This window comes from Mobula hypostoma, chromosome 17, assembly GCF_963921235.1.
Source record: "Mobula hypostoma chromosome 17, sMobHyp1.1, whole genome shotgun sequence".
In the NCBI taxonomy this organism is placed as follows: Eukaryota; Metazoa; Chordata; class Chondrichthyes; order Myliobatiformes; family Myliobatidae; genus Mobula; species Mobula hypostoma.
Window position 1 is genome coordinate 52,574,652 of NC_086113.1, and position 20,762 is coordinate 52,595,413.

Sequence of the window (20,762 nt, forward strand, 5' to 3'; positions counted from 1 at the left end):
CAACCTGCGTAGCAGCTTAGTGTCCTATGGACTTGGACCCCAAAATCCCTCTAATCCTCCACATTGCCAAGAGTCTTGCCATTGATGCTCTATTCTGCCATCATATTTGACCTACCAAAATGAACCACCTCACACTTAACTGCGTTGAATTCCATCTGCCACTTCTCAGCCCAGTTTTGCATCCTGTCAGTGTCCTGCTGTAACCTCTGACAGCTCTCCACACTATCCACAACACCCCCAACCTTTGTGTCATTAGCAAATTTACTAACCCATCCCTCTACTTCCTCATCCAGGTCATTTATAAAAATCACAAAAAATTGGTCTCCCAGAATAGATCTCTGAGGCACACTACTGGTCACCGGCCTCCATGCAGAACATGACCCGTCTACAAACACTCTTTGCCTTCTGTGGGCAAGCTAGTTTTGGATCCACAAAGCAATGTCCCCTTGGATCCCATGCCTCCTTACTTTCTCAATAAGCCTTGTAATGGGGTACCTTATCAAATGCCTTGCTAAAATCCATATATACATCTACGGCTCTACCTTCATCAGTGTGTGTAGTTACATCCTCAAAAATTTCAATCAGGCTCGTAAGGCACAGCCGGCCTTTGACAAAGCCATGTTGACTATTCCTAATCATATTATGCCTCCCCAAATGTTCATAAGTCCTGCCTCTCAGGATCTTCTCCATCAACTTACCAACTACTGAAGACTCAGTGGTCTTTAATTTCCTGGGCTATCCCTACTCCCTTTCTTGAATAAGGGAACAATATCCGCAACCCTCCAGTCCTCCGGAACCTCTCCCATCCTCATTGATGATACAAAGATCATCACCAGAGGCTCAGCCATCTCCTCCCTCGCTCCCCACAGTAGCCTGGGATACATACCATCTGGTTTCAGTGACTTATACAACTTGATGCTTTCCTAAAGCTCCAGCACATCCTCTTCCTTAATATCTACATGCTCAAGCTTTTCAGTCCGCTGGAAGTCATCCCTACAATCGCCAAGATCCTTTTCCGTAGTGAATACTGAAGCAAAATATTCATTAAGTACCCTCTGCTATCTCCTCCAGTTCCATACACAATTTTCCACTGTCACACTTGATTGGTCCTATTCTCTCACATCTTATCCTCTTGCTCTTCGCATACTTGTAGAATGCCTTGGGGTTTTCCTTCATCCTGTCTATCAAGGCCTTCTGGCTCTCCTAATTTCATTCTTAAGCTCCTTACTGCTAGCCTTATAATCTTCTAGATCTCTATCATTACCTAGTTTTTTGAACCTTTTGTAAGCTCTTTTCTTCTTGACTAGATTTTCAACTGCCTTCGTACACCACGGTTCCTGTACCCTACTATCCTTTCCCTGTCTTATTGGAACGTATCTATGCAGAACCCCACACAAATATCCCCTGAACATTTGCCACATTTGTTCCATACGTTTCCCTGAGAACATTCCAAGTTCTTGCCTGATAGCCTCCTATTTCCCCTTACTCCAATTAAACATTTCCCTAACTTGTCTGTTCCTATCCCTCCTCAACGCTATGGTAAAGGAGATAGAATTGTGATCAAGAAACCTTCCTGAACACACCTAACAAACACTACCCCATCTAAACCCCTCACTCTAGGGAAATGTCAATCAATATTTGGGAAATTAAATCTCCCACCACAACAACCCTGTTACTTTTACTCCTTTCCAGAATCTGTCTCCCTATCTGCTCCTTGATGTCCCTGTTACTATTGGGTGGTCTATAAAAAACACCCAGTAGAGTTATTGACCCCTTCCTATTCCTAACTTCCACCCACAGAGACTCCGTAGGCAACTTCTCCATGACTTCCTCCTTTTCCGCAGCTGTGACACTCTCCGATCAACAGTTCCATGCCCCCACCTCTTTTGCCTCCCTCCCTGTCCTTTCTGAAACATCTAAAGTCTGGCACTTGAAGTAGCCATTCCTGCTCCTGCACCATCCAAGTCTCTGTAATGGTCACAACATCATAGCTCCAAGTGCTGATCCATGCTCGAAGTTCATCCGCTTTATTCACAATACTCCTTGCATTAAAATAGACACATCTCAAACCATCGATCTGAGTGCGTCCCTTCTCTATCACCTGCCTATCCTCCCTTTCATACTGTCTCCAAGTTTTCTTTATTGGTGAGCCAACCTCCCTTTCCTCCGTCTCTTCAGTTCGGTTCCCACCCCCGCAACAATTCTAGTTTAAACTCTTCCCAGTAGCCTTTGCAAACCTCCCTGTCAGGATATTGGTCCCCATCAGATTCAAGTGCAACCTGTCCTTTTTGTACAGGCCACACCTGCCCCATAAGAGGTCCCAATGATCCGGAAATCTGAATCCCTGCCCCCTGCTCCAATCCCTCAGCCACGCATTTGTCCTCCACTTCATTCTATTCCTGTACTCACTGTCACATGGCACAGGCAGTAATCCTGAGATTACTACCTTTGAGGTCCTGCTTCTCATCTTCCCTCCTAACTCCCTGTAGTCTGTTTTCAGGACCCCCTCCCTTTTCCTACCTATGTCGTTGGTACCAATATGTACCACGACCTCTGGCTGTTCACCTTCCCTCTTCAGCATATCGTGGACGCGATCAGAAATATCCTGGGCACCTTGGGGACCATTTTGTTGAGCACCTCTGTTCCATCTGCCAAATACATAACTTCACAGTGGCCCAACATTTTAATTCCCATTCTCATTCCTATTCTGACATGTGCTGCGATGAGGCCAGTCTCAGGGTGAAAGTGCAACATTTTATACTCTGGGTAGGCTCCAATCTGATGGGGTGAATATCAATTTCTCCGAGTTTTTAAAATAAATTCCTCTCTTCAATTTCCCACTCTATTCTCTTTACCTCTTCCCACCTACCCATCGCCTCCCCCGGTACTCTTCCTCCTTACTTTTTTCCTATGGTCCACTCTCTTATGCTATCAGATTCCTTCTACTCTAGCCTTTTACCTTTTTATTTTGGCATATTTCTTCCTTCCAGTCTTGAAGAAGGGTCTTAACCCAAAATATTTGTTCATTTCCATAGATGAACTATGGAAATTAACGTGCTGAGTTCCTTCAGCATTTTGTGTACATTGCTTTCAATTTCCAGCATCTGTATATGTTCTGGTATTGATTTTCCTTTTCATTTGAAATTTTCTTTATGGTAGTTAACAAATGATGTATAATTTGTAAGTAGAAATTGGTGTGTTCATTTATTCAACTGGTCAAAAGAATTCAGTGAAACCAAGCATTGACAGTGAGCCATTTCATGTCAGTTGCCTTCATGTAGTTTGAAGCAGTAAACTTGCAGAATATTATAGGAGCAGAAGTAGGCTGTTTGGCCCGTCAAGTCTGCTCCATCATTCAATCATGGGCTGATCCAATTCTTCCAGTTATCCCCACTCCCCTGCCTTCTCCCCATACTCTTTGATGCCCTAGCTAATCAAGAACTTATCTATCTCTGCCTTAAACACACCCAATGACTTGGCCTGCACAGGCACTTGTGGCAACAAATTCCACAGGTTTACCACCCTCTGACTAAAGTAATTTCTCCGCATCTCTGTTCTAAAAGGACATCCTTTAATCCTGAAGTCGTGCCCTCTTGTCCTAGAATCCCATAACATGGGAAATGACTTTGCCATATCTAATCTGTTCAGGTCTTTTAACATTTGGAATGTTTCTATGATATCCCCCCCTCATTCTCCTGAACTCCAGGGAATACAGTCCAAGAGCTGCCAGACGTTCCGCATTTTGGTAACCCTTTCATTCCTGGAATCATTCTCGTGAATCTTCTCTGAATCCTCTCTAATATCAGTATATCCTTTCTAAATTAAGGAGCCCAAAACTGCACACAATACTCCAAGTGTGGTCTCACAAGTGCCTTTTAGAGCTTCAACATCACAACCCTGTTCTTGTATTCTATGCCTCTAGAAATGAATGCCAACATTGCATTTCCCTTCTTCACAACCAACTCAACCTGGAGGTAAGCCTTTAGGATATCTTACACAAGGACTCCCAAGTCCCTTTGCATCTCTGCATTTTGAATTCTGTCCCCATCAAAATAATAATCTGCTTGTTTATTTCCTCCACCAAAGTGCATGACCATACACTTTCCAACATTGTATTTCATTTGCCACTCCTTTGCCCATTCCCCTAAACTATCTAAGTCTCTCTGCAAGCTCTCTGTTTCCTCAATATTACCCGCTCCTACACCTATCATTGACATACATCATAAAAAAGCAGTTGTCCCTACACAGACCCCTTGGAACTCCAATCGTAACTGGCAGCCAGCCAGAATAAGATCCCTTTATTCCCACTCTGTTTTCTGCTGACCAGCCAATGCTCCACCCATTGCTTGTAACTTCCCTGTAATTCCATGGGCTGTTATCTTGCTAAGCAGCCTCATGTGCGGCACCTTGTCAAAGGCCTTCTGAAAATCCAACTACACTACGTCTACTGCATCTCCTTTGTCTACTCTGCTTGTAATTTCCTTAAAGAATTGCAGTAGGTTTGTCAGGCAGGATTTTCCTTTCAGGAAACCATGCTGGCTTTGGTGTCAAGTGCCTCCAGGTACTCCGTAACCTCATCCCTAACAGTCGATTCTAACAACTTCCCCAACCATTGATGTCAGGCTAACAGGTCTATAGTTTCCTTTCTGCTGCCTCCCACCCTTCTTAAATAGTGGAGTAACACTTGCAGTTTTCCAGTCATCCAGTGCAATGCCAGAATCTCTCGATCCTTGGCCGATGAGTAAGTGGTTTGACTGCCCATTTGGTGAATTGTACTTATCCAGGTATATCAATCACCATGAAATGGCAACATACCATTTGTTTCATGGTATATTCAGTATTTACTGATTATACTGTTGGTCAGTAGTTACTGAGGAACAATACTGAAATTTTGAAGGATTTTGATAAATGATCCTTACTAGAAAGCACCAGATCTAAATGTTTTGTTTTTGCCTTTTGAAACATTAGGATTTGAAAGAGGTTTGAAGCAAAGCTAGATGTCTTATTTAAATAGTTGCATTACTTTTAAGACCAAAGGTTGTAATTGGTATATTTGGGGAAATCGGTAACCATATGCAAATGCAGAATAGCAGTGCATTGTGACATTGGTTTCATAACATAAGCAGGGGCTATTTTTCTTTCTACAAAAGTATTTTGTAGGTAATTCAGTCAATAACTTTTTTTTCCTTTTCCCTTGGACAGGGTTGGTTCCCCCAGCAATCCCTTTTCTGCTCCATCTGGTGGCCGTTCAGCCGTTGCTGGTCGTAAGATAAAGACTGCTGTTAGACGCAAGAAATAATTTTTACAGCTGTTTAAAGAGCAGAGCTAATTATTGAAAGTGTATTTTCCATAAAGAGCTGGTGACCTGCATTAATAATTGAATTTTACCTCCTTCTGGGCTTTATCAGATCTACCTAGGACCATTTGAACGTGCATATAAGTTGGTCGCTGCTTTTAGTTGCCTGGTGATGGGTGACCTGTAGATTTTTTTTGTGAGAACCCAGCAGTGTCATTAGTTCAGGACTTGGCATGGTCTGGCTACAAACAACTTGCAAAGTGAATGGCTTTGTACATTGATACCTCTTCATCTGCACCACTAGATATTGTTCATAACCCACCTAATTTTACTGAAAGGTTGTACAGACTGAAGAGCATCGGTGAAAATAGGGCAGTTAATTGAGAAGGTTTCATCGCAGTATGTGTGAAGTTTGTGAATGTGTAGATGTTAAATGGATGGCCTATTGTGCACTGATGTTTTTTTCTGACTGCAGAAAATTGAGGACTTCAGATGAATTGCCTTCATTTCCTAGAACATGTGCTTTTTTTAATTGTTTTGCTTTTTTCAATTTTCATTTTATTACAAACTATTATGTACATATCCTATGATTTTTCAGTCAATCTACTCTTGGACAAAAACCAATCTGTGAACTTGAATTATTTTTTGTTATAGCGGTATGTTTTTGTTCAGTATTGTCAATTAGAAGATTTTATTATGTAAATCTCATTATTCAAAGTTGCCTGAATCCATTTAACATCTTTTCTGATATACAAAATTGGGAACTCTTTAAAGTTTGCATATTGGCTTTTGTGATCCACTTTTGTTTGGACCAAAACAGTGTTGTACAAAGTATTAACTATATATTTTTATATTCATTTAAATGGACTATGGTGACTTTGGATAATAAGGAGAACAATTTAATATTAAAGCCATGTTTATTACTGTATGATTAACAAAACCATGGGATAAATGCCATCAATAAAAATGAAATAGTAAAATCATACTATTTTTCAGTGGAATCTTTATCATATTTTTTGACTTTTAATATTCCACAAACTTTAAATCTTGTCTCTATCAAAATGCATTGAATTTACACCATGGAGGTGGATCATTTGCCCATCTATGTGGGACTTGCATCTCAAATTCTTCCCTCATCCTGCTTTACCAAACCTTGTTCCTGTTCCTTTCTATTTTTTGCATCATTATTTGTATGCAGCGTCATGCAGTGAAATTAAACTGCTCTTTAAAATAGTTATCAACAATTTTCTAATAGGTTTAATAGTTTAGAACTTTACACAAGTGGAAACAGTATTTCTGTATAAGGTATAAAACTTGCATACATTTAGGGAATTTCAGCCATGTTTTAGCATTTTTGGAAGGGTTGGAGTTACAGTACCTTTACTACTAGTTCTAACTTGTTCTGACATTGTCCCTGGAAATAAGTTTGTATCTTAGCTTGTAAGTTATTCTATAAAGGGTTTTTGAAAAATTAACATCTGATGCGTGTGTTTTGGAGCTGTGATCACTACTGTAGGCAAACACTGCTATTCAAAACAGTAAGCAAGCTGATAATCTGAACAGTGTTGACCAAGGGGTAAACTTGATCAACAGATACTGCAGTTCAGGCTTGCAGGTCCAGTGCTATTGCCACGAATTCTGTGATATCGCCATTGCAGAATCAGTTTTACTATTCTGTAAAGACTCAGTGCTATCCTGAAAAAGGCACTGAGCAAAAGGGTGCAACCATGGTTTACAAGAGAAGTCAAAGCCAAAGTTAAAGCAAAGGAGAGGGCATACAAGGAAGCAAAAATTAGTGGGAAGACGGAGGATTGGGAAGTTTTTAAAACCTTACAAAAGGAAACTAAGAAGGTCATTAAGAGGGAAAAGATTAACTATGAAAGGAAGCTAGCAAATAATACCAAAGAGGATACTAAAAGCTTTTTCAAGTATATAAAGAGTAAAAGACAGGTGAGAGTAGATATAGGACCGATAGAAAATGATGCTGGAGAAATTGTAATGGGAGATATGGCAGAGGAACTGAACGAGTATTTTGCATCAGTCTTCACTGAGTAAGACAACAGTATACCGGACACTCAAGGGTGGCAGGGAAGAGAAGTGTGCACAGTCACAATTACGACAGAGAAAGTACTCAGGAAGCTGAATAGTCTAAAGGTAGATAAATCTCCTGGACCAGATGGAATGCACCCTCGTGTTCTGAAGGAAGTAGCTGTGGAGATTGTGGAGGCATTAGCGATGATCTTTCAAAAGTCGATAGATTCTGGCATGGTTCCGGAGGATTAGAAGATTGCAAATGTCACTCCGCTATTTAAGGGGGCAAGGAAGCAAAAAGGAAATTATAGACCTGTTAGCTTGACATCGGTGGTTGGGAAGTTGTTGGAGTCGATTGTCAAGGATGAGGTTACAGAGTACCTGGAGGCATATGACAAGATAGGCAGAACTCAGCATGGATTCCTTAAAGGAAAATCCTGCCTGACAAACCTATTACAATTTTTTGAGGAAATCACCAGTAGGCTAGACAAGGGAGATGTAGTGAATGTTGTATATTTGGATTTTCAGAAGGCCTTTGACAAGGTGCCACACATGAGGCTACTTAACAAGATAAGAGCCCATGGAATTACGGAAAAGTTACAAACGTGGATAGAGCGTTGGCTGATTGGCAGGAAACAGAGAGTGGGAATAAAGGGATCCTATTCTGGTTGGCTGCCGGTTACCAGTGGTGTTCTTTTACATTGTACGTCAACAATTTGGATTATGGAATAGATGGCTTTGTGGCCAAGTTTGCTGACGATACGAAGATAGGTGGAGGGGCCGGTAGTGCTGAGGAAACGGAGAGTCTGCAGACAGACTTGGATAGATTGGAAGAATGGGCAAAGAAGTGGCAAATGAAGTACAATGTTGGAAAGTGTATGGTTATGCACTTTGGCAGAAGTAATAAATGGGCAGACTATTATTTAAATGGGGAAAGAATTCAAAGTTCTGAGATGCAACGGGACTTGGGAGTCCTCGTACAGGATACCCTTAAGGTTAATCTCCAGGTTGAGTCGGTAGTGAAGAAGAATGTTGGCATTCATTTCTAGCGGAATAGAGTATAGGAGCAGGGATGTGATGTTGAGGCTCTATAAGGCGCTGGTGAGACCTCACTTGGAGTACTGTGGGCAGTTTTGGTCTCCTTATTTAAGAAAGGATGTGCTGATGTTGGAGAGGGTACAGAGAAGATTCACTAGAATGATTCCAGGAATGAGAAGGTTAACATATGAGGAACGTTTGTCCGCTCTTGGACTGTATTCCTTGGAGTTTAGAAGAATGAGGGGAGACCTCAGAAACATTTCGAATGTTGAAAGGCATGGATAGAGTGGATGTGGCAAAGTTGTTTCCCATGATGGGGGAGTCTAGTACGAGAAGGCATAACTTAAGGATTGAAGGGCGCCCATTCAGAACAGAAATGCGAAGAAATTTTTTTAGTCAGAGGGTGGTGAATCTATGGAATTTGTTGCCACAGGCAGCAGTGGAGGCCAAGTCATTGGGTGCATTTAAGGCAGAGATTGATAGGTATCTGAGTAGCCAGGGCATCAAAGGTTATGGTGATAAGGTGGGGGAGTGGGACTAAATGGGAGAATGGATCAGCTCATGATAAGATGGCAGAGCAGACTCGATGGGCCGAATGGCTGACTTCTGCTCCTTTGTCTTATGGTCTATGGTCTTGATTCAGAATATCCCTCCACTTTTCACCTCCAGTTATTCCATCACTAAGGTTGTAGAGTTACTTTAAAAACATTGATGCACAAAGGGAAGCATAATTTGCATCAATCTTCCCATTGAATTGATCATATTTTCCATTTTTTCATTATATTTTTTATTATATATAATTTTTATTATAGATGGATGTATTTTGAAATAGGAAAGATGTTGACAAGTCTCAGAATGATTCAATCAATTTCGGTTCCTTGAGGATAACTCTTGTTCATTCTGTGGAGAAATGATGAACGATTAACTGTTCAGATTATATTCCAGTTAACTATTTGATTATTTTAGTACCAGCTTCTGTATTCAGTTAGGTATCACTGCTGGATCATTGGCTTAATGAGCTGAGGCCATACCTTAAAATGAACTGGAGGCAAATTTCTCATTTTGCCAAGGGTGTGAATGGTTATAAATATCTCATTGAAAAAATGCATTTAAAACAAATTGATGAAATGCTTTAAAACTGTTGCTCCTTAAGTGTTTGCCCAAGTGATTGCTTTATTCTTTGAATCCCTCCAGATATTTTTTGTCAAAAATTTTTAAATGAAGTGCTAATTTTATTGTATCTGGAAAAAGTACAGGTTTTCCTGAAGCGTTTCACTAGGTGGTGGAGTAACCATTTAGTGCTTAGTATTGAGTGATTTCTTGCCTCTAGAATGGTTCTGCCAGTATTCTTTGGTCTGTATATTAACCCATTTTATCTGCCACAGAAATCTAAATTTTTTCAATTGCTTCTTGCCTAACACTGAGCAAAATGGACTGTCTGAACTATTTCCCTAAATAGGTTAGTATCACATCTGTTTGCCCTTTTGTTACAGCATATTCCAAATCTTAAATCAATATATTGAAAAGGAATGTTCAGTGTGAGAGTGGTTCATACAACCAGCTGAATGTATTTAGTGTCAGTTACAACCTAATTTTATACAATGTCATTGGTTTCCAAAATTTAGGGACAGTACAGAGCACATCAAGATGCCAGCCTTGCAGGATAGTCACCTGAACTTTATTGATAACCCAGCTTGTACAAAGTGAGCTCCCATGTGGGAGTGTTATATGATTAACCTATTGACTACCACAACGTCACTAGTCTGAAAAATGACTTAAAACAATTCAAATTCATCACCTGATTGGATGGAATTGCTAAGGTATGTAAGTACTAGCAAGCACTTCCAGCCAAATATTTTTGAATTAAAGTTTATAAAAGGGAAAACTCCATCCTGGTTTCCATACAACTAATCAAGGTCAGTGCTGACTAAACTTGAGACAGTAATCTTGAATCCACCATATTATTTGAAAGAAAACGGATTAGCAGATTACATGTTTGTTTCATTTGAACTTACTGAGTAACATGATGAAGGCTGAGCAGCTGGTGTGTGATTTGAAAAGCAGAGTACGTGATCTTAAAGAACATTGGAAGTGTCAAACATGATGGTCAATGGTGATTTTTCAGGTTTGACACTTGCAGTGGTATCCCAAAGGGGGTGCTGTTATTTAAAAATTTAGAAATGTGAATTTAAGGATGGTGTACTGGCCTCATACAAGAAAGACCAGTCTTGATTAGAAAGAATGTAAGTTTTCATGATTGCATAAGAAATTTCAATTTGTTTGTGGTTGTAAGTTGTAGAGAATTGGATTTATTTTTGTCAAATACCTTCATCATCTCAAAAATAATTCTCCTGCAAGATCCATACTTATCTATAGTTGTGATCACTTTTCCATAACTATTCTCCCAATAAGAGACCAGTCACCTGGCCAGGTTCATTACCCAAAACCAGATCCTGTATTGCCCCTCCTCCTACTGGACTAATCTACATGTTATTTAAGATGCCCCCAGGTGAGAGTTGTGCTTTTAAATTTGCCTGTAGTGACAAGATAGTTGAATCTACCCAATAGGCTCAAAATAAAATCTCAGGGAAAATGATATTCCTTTGATTTTTAAAAATAAAGTCAAACCTTATTGGTGGCCACACCCTACAATTTCAGCCAAAAGTATTGTAGCAGTTACTTTAAAACAAACCAAAACTACTGAGAGACTAAGCCAGGAGATCAACACTATATGATTGAAGTTCTAAAGTTGTAAAAGCTACTTTCAATCCTTTATTGCGAAACCAAAGCCAAACAATTTTAAAGCAATTAAAACTAACGAAATTTACCATATAGCAATCTTAGCATTCAAATCATTGTAACTATGCATTCTAATTAGTGATACCAGTATTATCAATCTATACATATTTACGCAAAATTAGCAATCTAGTTAACATTCCAATAACATCCCAAGCAGCAGTCAACAAAAATATTCCATGGCTCAACCCCTCTCTACTACCCTAGACAACTAACCACGAGCGTGAATACAGAACTATACTCATTTGTATTTCCACACCAACCCATCTGACAGATTACCATAGTAAATGCACCACACAATACAATGCAGACCTGGCTCCTACATCCCAGCCCCTTCATTATTACACAGTTATAACCTTGTACTTAGAAAGTAAAAGACATGAAAAATCGAATGACAAACATCTTAGCACTTACATTAAATGCCCCTTCTTTCAGTCAAGTCATACAACAGCCATCTAGGCCAGAGGTTACCAGTACTGAGTGATCTTTACCACCACTGTGTCAAGTCAAAGTCATTAATCTTTTGGAGCTGTAACTCCTCAAATCTCTGCCTCCTGTAGAGAATAGATTTTTGTTACAGGTCCGTCCACACAGCTGATCTTGAAGCACACCTCCTGCACAAATCCTCTTGTCTGAGCAGACCCAAATGACTCTTCCCACGGTCCATGAGTTGAGGGGCTGAGTCATCAACGTCTTCTGGAAGGAAATAGCATTTTATACCTGACCATTTCTTATGTTTCTGTAACTGTGGTAGATTATGTAATCCTCGATCTATCAATTCCAAAACAAGTCTGACATGTTTTGGACTGACTTCATCTAAAATGAAAGTCTTCAGGAGCGACAGATGGTTGGGTGTTCATGCTTCCAAATCATTGAGATGCTTTAATAATTGGATGACCATTGATAGTAGTCTCTACTAAACAAAGGACCGTGGAATCCCTTTCAATTAAGATTCTGTACCTTCATGATGCAATTGAGGATCTTTCACAGAGACCTGATCAATCTCCCATGTTCCTCCATAATGTGAACTAGCTAGGGATTAAAAATCTAATTAATTCCTTTTTAGACCATAAAATATAGGAGAAGTGGGCCATTCGCCCCATCGAGTCTGCTCCACCATGCAGTCATGGGCTGATACAATTCTTCCAGTCATCCCCACTCCCCTGCCTTCTCACCATACCCTTTGATGCCCTGGCTAATCAAGAACCTATCTCTGCCTTAAATGCACTCAATGACAGCCTCTACAGCTGCTCGTGGTAACAAATTCCACAGATTTACCACCCTCTGACTAAAGTAATTTCTCAGCATCTCTGTCCTAAATAGACGTCCTTCAATCTTGAAGTTGTGCCTTCTTGTCCTAGACTCCCCTACCATGAGAAATAACTTTGCCATATCTAATCTGTTTTTTAACATTTGGAATGTTTCTATGAGAACCCCCATTCTCTTGAACACCAGGGAATACAGCCTAAGAGCTGCCAGATATTCCTCATACAGTAACCCTGGAATCATTCTCGTGAATCTTCTCTGAACCCTCTCCAATATCCTTTCCACAATAAGGAGCTCAAAACTGCACATAATACTCCCAAGTGTGGTCTCCTGAGTGCCTTATAGAGCCTTGAAGGACATCACTGATCCGTGAATGATTCCACTTCCCAATGGCTTTTTGCAACTCACACAACTCCAACAAAACATGTTGCATTATTAGAGCAGAATCCACATACCTGTCTTCCTCTTGCTATTAAAGCATCAAAATGCATTGACAAAGGAATCTGTGTCTAAAGAAGATGCCACTTCAATGTGAACAGCTCATATAGCTGGACCACATACCTCTTCACTGTACTCCTGGTCTTTACCACAAGGTTCATAGTCTACACCTACATGTATAAATAGAGGTTCAGCTGGAGAGACCCTGTCTGGACATAGATCTGCCACGTGCTGGCATCGTGGGGCTGCATGTAACTGTCAACAAACACACACAGGATCCTTTTTGTAGCTGTACCAGCACTGGGAATCCAGTATTTTGGCACATTTGGTTAATGTGGCTATGGCACCAAGTCCCATTTCAATGTACATGCCTCCCAATGAGGTCTGAGATATGAAGATCTTTTGCTAGTATAACAGGATGTTTAGACTCTTCAGGCATAGCTGCCCTACTAAGTCATCCACCAACTCCAGACACCATCTTCAAGTGCTGGACTGAGCTTGAAAATATGGCTGCTCCTCGTTACACTTTATCCCCTTTGCAAACTTGTGAATTCGTCTAGGAACCTTTCTTTGGCAAAACCCAATGATTTGCATTTCAGCCTTTCTGAGCTCCTACACACAGACAATCGCAGCCAATCTGACCTTTGGCTTTCTTAGTCCTTCTTTCCTCACCCTCACCCCCCAAAAGACCCTTGTTCTTCACTGAACAAGAGCGATGTTCACATGCTTCCTCTTTAAGAAACAAGAGTAAGTCCTTAAATCTAAGAATCCAGGACACTGTCTGCCTAGCATGGGTCCAAAATGAGAAGTGATAAGTTATGTATGTTACCACATTCACTTCCTCCTCAATCTGCTTGGTATTCATTGTAGCACTCCTCTGTACTTCTGGATTATGTAGCTGAAGTTCCCCAGAATGACTGGGATTCATAGGCCATTTACTTTCAGGCTGAACATGCTGAGGCCTTGATACTCATGTCTTCTGTAGGAATGCTTTCACTTTCAACCCTCAAGGCCACACTTGCCAGGTTGCTTTAAGTGTTCACATACCTTCATCAATCGTGGAATTGAACTTAGGAGTCGAGAGGTAATGTTGCAGCTATATAGGAGTACTGTATGATCGCCTCACTACAGGAAGGATGTGGAAGCCATAGAAAGGGTGCAGAGGAGATTTACAAGGAGGTTGCCTAGATGGGGAGTATGCCTTATGAGAATAGGTTGAGTGAACTCAGCCTTTTCTCCTTGGAGTGACGGAGGATGAGGTGACCTGATCGAGGTATATATGATGATGAGAGACATTGATTGTGTGGATAGAGGCTTTTTCCCAGGGCTGAAATGATTGCCACAAGAGGACACAAGTTTAAGGTGCTGGGAGTAGGTACAGAGGAGATGTTAGGGGTAAGATTTTTTTACTCAGTGGTGAGTGCATTGAGGGGTGCCAGCGATGGTGGTGGAGGCAGATACGATAGGGTCTTTTAAGAGACTTTTGGATAGGTACATGGAGCTTAGAAAAGTAGAGGGCTATGGGTAAGTCTAGTAATTTCTAAGGTAGAGACATGTACAGCACAACTTTGTGGGCTGAAGGGCCTGTATTGTGCTGTAGGTTTTCTATGTTTCTATCTCCATTGAGAAGCTTGAGACTAAGAATTTCTGAAACACTATTACCAATGGAAGTTTGGAACCTGGAAGTTGCATTCTTAATGTATATCAGTACAGAAGTACTATCAGTCCAAAACAAGTCATGAAGCTGCATGTGCAACTCTTTCCTCCACAATGTGTCCACACAGTTTGGCACTGTAGCAGCAGTGAGCTCCATATGAGGGATGGAAACTGACTTCAACAAAGCTACCTTAGATTCTCCCCATGATAAAAGTACCGTGCACTTTTGAGTTCCTATTGTAAAACAATAAGTAGGTCCCTTATCATGCGTAAGGCCAGTGATGTTTTGGTTATGGAACTGGACCGTCTGACGGTGGTGTCTGAAAAGAGGATGCTGTCCAAGTTGAATGCCATCTTGGACAATGTCTCCCATCCACTACATAATGTACTGGGTGGGCACAGGAGTACATTCAGCCAGAGACTCATTGCTCCGAGATGCAGCACAGAACATCATAGGAAGTCATTCCTGCCTGTGGCCATCAAACTTTACAACTCCTCCCTTGGAGGGTCAGACACCCTGAGCCAACAGGCTGGTCCTGGACTTATTTCCTGGCATAATTTACATATTACTATTTAACTATTTATGGTTTAATTATTTATTATGGTGCAACTGAAACGAAAACCAATTTCCCCCGGGATCAATAAAGTATGACTATGAGGTCCCTGCTCCATAGCCATCTTTGTTTGCATCTGTAAACTGTACAGCAGTAATTTTTCCAAAATCCAGAGGTTTCAAACATCTAATAACCTTGAAGTCTTCCAACTGGCAGAGTTCTTCCAGCCAACTTGTCCACTCATGAGCAACTGATAGTGCCATCCCAGCCAAATCCTTTATTACATAGATCCTGCAGTTCCTTAGCAGACAGCATCGCCAGACTCAAGGCTTCTAAAGGAACATAGATAGAACTAACTGTGGTGAGGATGCCCCTTCTGGTGAGTGGTCTATTTTGGATTGCGATCTTAAATTTTGAAGTATCAGACATCACCTTTGGACATTCCATACTATTTCCACTGAAGATATGTTGATCCAAATCCTTCATGTATTTCACTCTTTGCTCTTCTGGTATCACAGCCAGCACAGTATGTCTTACTTATCCATTTTGAGTTGAAAGCCACCTTAAGCAGAAATAGATACAAGGTCATGATAGAGACACCACTTCTACCACAGAGGACACTAACACAAGCCAGCCATCAACAGACTTAATGCAAAACCTTATCCACCAACTGAAGACTGAACTGTTCTTCATTGTCTTCTGTGAACTTTCTAAGAGTGAAGTTGCTCCAAAGAGAAGTATCACCATTCTTAAGTCCACCATATCTTGGCTAAGGTCACCATAAGGCCAACAAAGAACCCTCAGCAGATCTGCATCTTCTGCTGATACTTTAACTTGATGAAATATTAATTCAATATCTGCCATGATCACCAATGGTTCTTTTCTGAATCTGATAATGACTCCAATCAGTGAGCTAGTAAGATCTGGGCCCTGTAAAAGCCGAGCATTAAGTGATATTCACTGAACAATCGCTCCAAAATCAAACACAACAGTTTCCCTTTTCTGGGGTGATAAACACCATGATGTGGAATATACCAGACTTTCCCAGGAACTGCATTCCAGATCCTCTGCCAGCATAACCTTCGGAAAGCTGTGTAGTCAGTATAAAATGACAAGTCTTTCTTAAACCTCTTTCCTTGATTTAGAGCAGTCTTCAGCAATCTTCCCATTATTTGGCATGTTAATCTATTTCTTTCTTAAAGGTAACATTTATCTAGTAGTGGCCATCCACCAGTTTTACATAATTCATAACCAGCTCCATGAACTTGTGATCCACTCTTAATAGACCAGGTTGTTCATCCTGAGTGTTTTCAGGGAAGTCTGTCTTGAACTGCTGCTGCCAAAGCTCATCCAAGTTCAAAACCGAGATACTGTTAACTATCCGCTCTGGCTGTGCAGTCTCTTCCATCACTATAGTCTCCTTTCAGTGGTCCGTTCACAGTCCAATGCAACATTGTTCTAATTGCACAGGGTCCACCATTAACATTGCAACTCACTTGCAATGATTCCAATGCTTTAAGCACATTCAATTTCTGAATAATCTCTGGCAAATGGACACATTTCAGTTGAGACCATCCCTCTGTCATTGAATGTTCCATTTGTGGACAGGCATACTTTCCAACATATAGACGTTAGGTAGTTTTCAATAGTTTTCACTATCTAAGCCAGCCACTTCCAATCCTGAAACAACTACTTACGATCTTCTCGAGTGTCCTTTTTTCTGCGGTTGAGCGTGTTCATGAGGCTCACTGTTGAGAACACTGCTGTACTTCTTGGATTTAGGAAAAACAACAAATAACCACTGTCATGTTACCCTTCTTAGACTTCACTTGTGCTGGAATGGAACTATGGGAAGTTTTCCATCACCATCACCAGCCAGGGCACTACTCACTGCTGAGTCTGATTCTTTCATAGCTTGTTTTGGTTCTACACTCTTTTTGTTAGAGTGAATATGAAGTATGTTGGGATGCTTCTTTTAGGAAGGCAATCTTCTCCCTATGAGCCTTTTTCTCCAGCTGAGTAAACAAATCCAATGCATTTTGGCTGAGGAGACCATTTCCTTTCCATTAGTTCTAGGTTCAGTTTCAGCTTTACTTCTCAGTACTCACAGTAGTGGCAAAGCTGTTTCCTTTAAACTTAAAACAAAATTATGACTTAGTTTTGTTTACACCTTTGCTTATTGCCAGTGATGTAGCATCACGTATCCTGAAACACTGGGTGTGTAACAATCTTTACTTACCTTTCTATAAAATCAACAATGTCAGTAATCTTCCTTGTAGTTTACAGACCACCATTCTCCATTTATCCCCAAGGTCATAGGACAATTTCTTTACAACAATTGATATGGTAGCAGACACCTCCAGCTCATGCATGTACTGCACTTCTTCCATGGCATTGCAATGGCCTCCAAGAAAAAGACTAATCTTGAAGAGCCTTCACATCTTCAGATTTGGCAGTAAAGCCTTAGCCTTTAGACATCTTTTCTTACAGCCAACAGTCTGGCAAGTTCTCTAGCATGACCTTGTGTATTGTTCAAGGAAATAGAGGCAGTGACTATAGCTGTCAATCTTGCCTTCAACACTGTTTTCAAAAGCTTTAATGAATGCATGACACTGCAATAGATCAACAAATACTGAAGATGTCATTTCATTTTGCTTCCTCATATCAATAGTACCATCTTGACCTCTACCATCTAAAACAAGTGTTCTTATGCTGTAGGTAAATGTCCCTAAATTAATTAAGCATCCAAAATTAATCAAACAAGTTAGCTGGCACTTGCTGAATGCCAGTACATTAACCTAACTTGAAAAGCAGAATATTCTGATTCTGCACTGAACTAAATCTTTTTACCAGGTCATAAGTTATAAAACTGGATATTTTTGAACTTCTGAGTCAATATTAACATTGTGTCAATGGAAATAACTGGGTAGCTTCTCAACATAATGAAAATAATTCAAAAATATTTAAAATTTAAAATCCATGGAGATAGTATTTTTGTAAATTAATGGATATGCCTTATTTAAAAAAAATCAGTTAACTTACAGGCTCTATACTTGACAACTAATACTTGCAAATTACCACCTTAAGTCACCCTTTCAGGCTCAGATTTAATAGAAGAAAAATTAACCCTTTGGATGATTACTGTTCATTGGAGTGACCGTACAAGGACCTCACCTGGTACTCTATTCAGCTCCATTTTACACAAGCCTGAGCAAGAACTGTCACAACCACAGGGATACATTTAGCAAGATGTGGCAAAAGGCTGCACACAAGGAAGTGCTCCTTAAAAAAAAATTAATATTCTATATATTTTAACCTTTGCAAATGTTTTTGGTTAAAACAAACTTGCAGGCGACAATATCCATAATGATGGAGGAAAAGGCCTGGAGCAGTACAAGTTACACTGCAGTATTGGCTTGGTCTAACAAGCAAAAGTTGAGCCAAGTGGCATGGTACATCTTAAACCACAATAGCAATTGTGCGAGCATGCTATAAAGAAAACAGAAATCACTGAACTGCATACAAAATATCCAATTAAAACATTTTCTTGAATCAATCTTATTATTTTGAACATTTTTGCTCAAAACATTTCATAATCCACAGAAGTCAAACTAATACTGAGCATGTAGAGATTTATCATTGTGAAATAGGCATTGGCTTCAGAGACAATGGATACTTCCCCACATATGGGAAGTCAAATACAATGTCAAAGATTCTTTTCATTTCTCCACACATTTTCTCCTGTATATTAGCTAAAGCTTTAGGATAAAAACAATTTTACAGGCAAACTGTCCAATTATTTCAAGTGGGGGCTGATAACTATCAGAACACTGGGTACAAGTTTTGGTTTCCTCATGACCCATAGGACGGAGCTAAAGGAGATTTTCTCACATGTAGACTTGCAATGAGGAAAGGACTAAAATGAAAGAATGGGCAAAATGTGAAATGAATCCTGTACAACTTATCAATTTTACATTGGTATTAATAGAATATACTTCTCAATGATTGAGACAAATGTCAACATTATGCAAATTTCTAATGTGAGGTCAATCCTGACCCATAAAGGACCACCGTATCAACCATGAGAACAGATTAACTCCCATTTCTGGAATGTTATGACATTGGCAGGTATGTGTGTTCATTGTCCGCTCGGCCTTGCACAAGATCCTGGGCTGCGGTCAGCAAAGGGTGCTTTCTCCCCCATCTTCTGAATGATGCAGAACCACAGTAGTTTGAAAATATATACAAGTCTTCTGTGGCATCTTCATCTCACTCCATTTCTCTTGACCACAATAGTCCCAGCTACAATATCATAGGCTGTGCGATTATGTTGGAAGAACAGTAATGTAACAAAGGCCGGGAAAAAAAAGGCAATTGAAAAATTCTTGATTAATGCTCTTATTGCAGACCTGTTGTGAACAAAAAAAAGGTACAATTTATGTTTGTATCACCTTTCAAAAAATGGGTTTTCTCATTCCAGTACAAACTTCACTTTAAAAAAAACATCTAAATATTTCATTTCTACTGCATCTGTATTTCCGGAAAACGAATGCTTCAGCTCATTAGTTATGTAGAATTTGCAGTGCAGAAACAGCCACTGGATTATTTAGGCCAATATTATTAAGCCTTTTCATAGCCTGTCTTCTCGGATGAACATAGTTCCTGCAAATTTCTGCCTGCATTTATGGTAAATTTTACAATCTCAAGTCTGGAACATGGTTTTGTAAAGTTCATGACTTCTTTTATTGACTAAACCGAATAAAGCCAACTGAGTTTTACATAAGTGAAGGCTTTAAAAGGGCAATCTTTTTCTTTTGAGCAACATGTTAGTAGCACTTAACTGAGGGCATACTACAAGATTCGTTGCTGTTTGCATTAATTTGCTTATGCCAATAACTAAGTAACACTCTTAGTTTTCTCCACCTTTCTCCAGGCCCTGTAATCCAAACAGGAAAAATCAACTACATATATATCACAACTTATAATATCACAAATTAATCTGCCCTTGGTATTTGATTGTAATATATCAAAATTTAGACCACTGAAAAATCAGAAATGTACTCTTTAGAACATAGGGGATATTGTAAAGGGAAATTATCATTTTTGCTGCTAAAAATACAAGAGCAATTTTGTCAATTGGGTATTGTGAGAAACAAGATTAATTAATTGAACATTGCAAAGATGTCTGAAATGGTAAGTAAATTGGCCACAGTAACTTGCCATGGTGTGTACAACAAGGTATACATTGGAGAGGTGGTAAATTGGATTAGACATTGGCTCAATGGAAGAAGCCAAAGAGTGGTAGTAGAGAATTGCTTCTCCGAGTGGAGGCCTGTGACTAATGGTATGCCATAGGGATCAGTGCTAGGTCCATTGTTATTTGTCATCTATATCAACGATCTGGATGATAATGTGGTAAATTGGATCAGCAAATTTGCTGATGATATAAAGATTGGAGGTGTAGTAGACAGTGAGGAAGGTTTTCAGAGCCTGCAGAGGGACTTGGACCAGCTGGAAAAATGGCAGATGGAATTTAAAACAGACAAGTGTGAGGTATTGCACGTTGGAAGGACAAACCAACGTAGAACATACAGGGTTAATGGTAAGGCACTGAGGAGTGCAGTAGAACAAAGGGATCTGGAAATACAGATACAAAATTCCCTAAAAGTGGCCTCACAGGTAGATAG

At 40.0% G+C, this 20,762-nt stretch overlaps 2 protein-coding genes across 4 annotated transcripts in view; one reads left to right on the top strand and one right to left on the bottom strand.

Moving 5' to 3' along the window:
- nup153 (nucleoporin 153) overlaps window positions 1-6,279 on the top strand; it is a 76,101-nt gene extending 69,822 nt beyond the window's left edge. For all 3 annotated transcript variants that reach the window (XM_063069898.1, XM_063069899.1, XM_063069900.1), the window contains one exon: window positions 5,203-6,279. In XM_063069898.1, the coding sequence (XP_062925968.1) occupies window positions 5,203-5,299 (97 nt within the window). In that variant the 3' untranslated portion in view covers window positions 5,300-6,279. The remainder of the gene's footprint in view (window positions 1-5,202) is intronic.
- Window positions 6,280-6,419: 140 nt separating this feature from the next.
- Window positions 6,420-20,762, bottom strand: part of fam8a1b (family with sequence similarity 8 member A1b) — a 56,237-nt gene continuing 41,894 nt past the window's right edge. Inside the window, exon 5 of the mRNA XM_063069901.1 lies at window positions 6,420-19,484. Within this exon, the coding sequence (XP_062925971.1) occupies window positions 19,340-19,484 (145 nt within the window). The 3' untranslated portion in view covers window positions 6,420-19,339. The remainder of the gene's footprint in view (window positions 19,485-20,762) is intronic.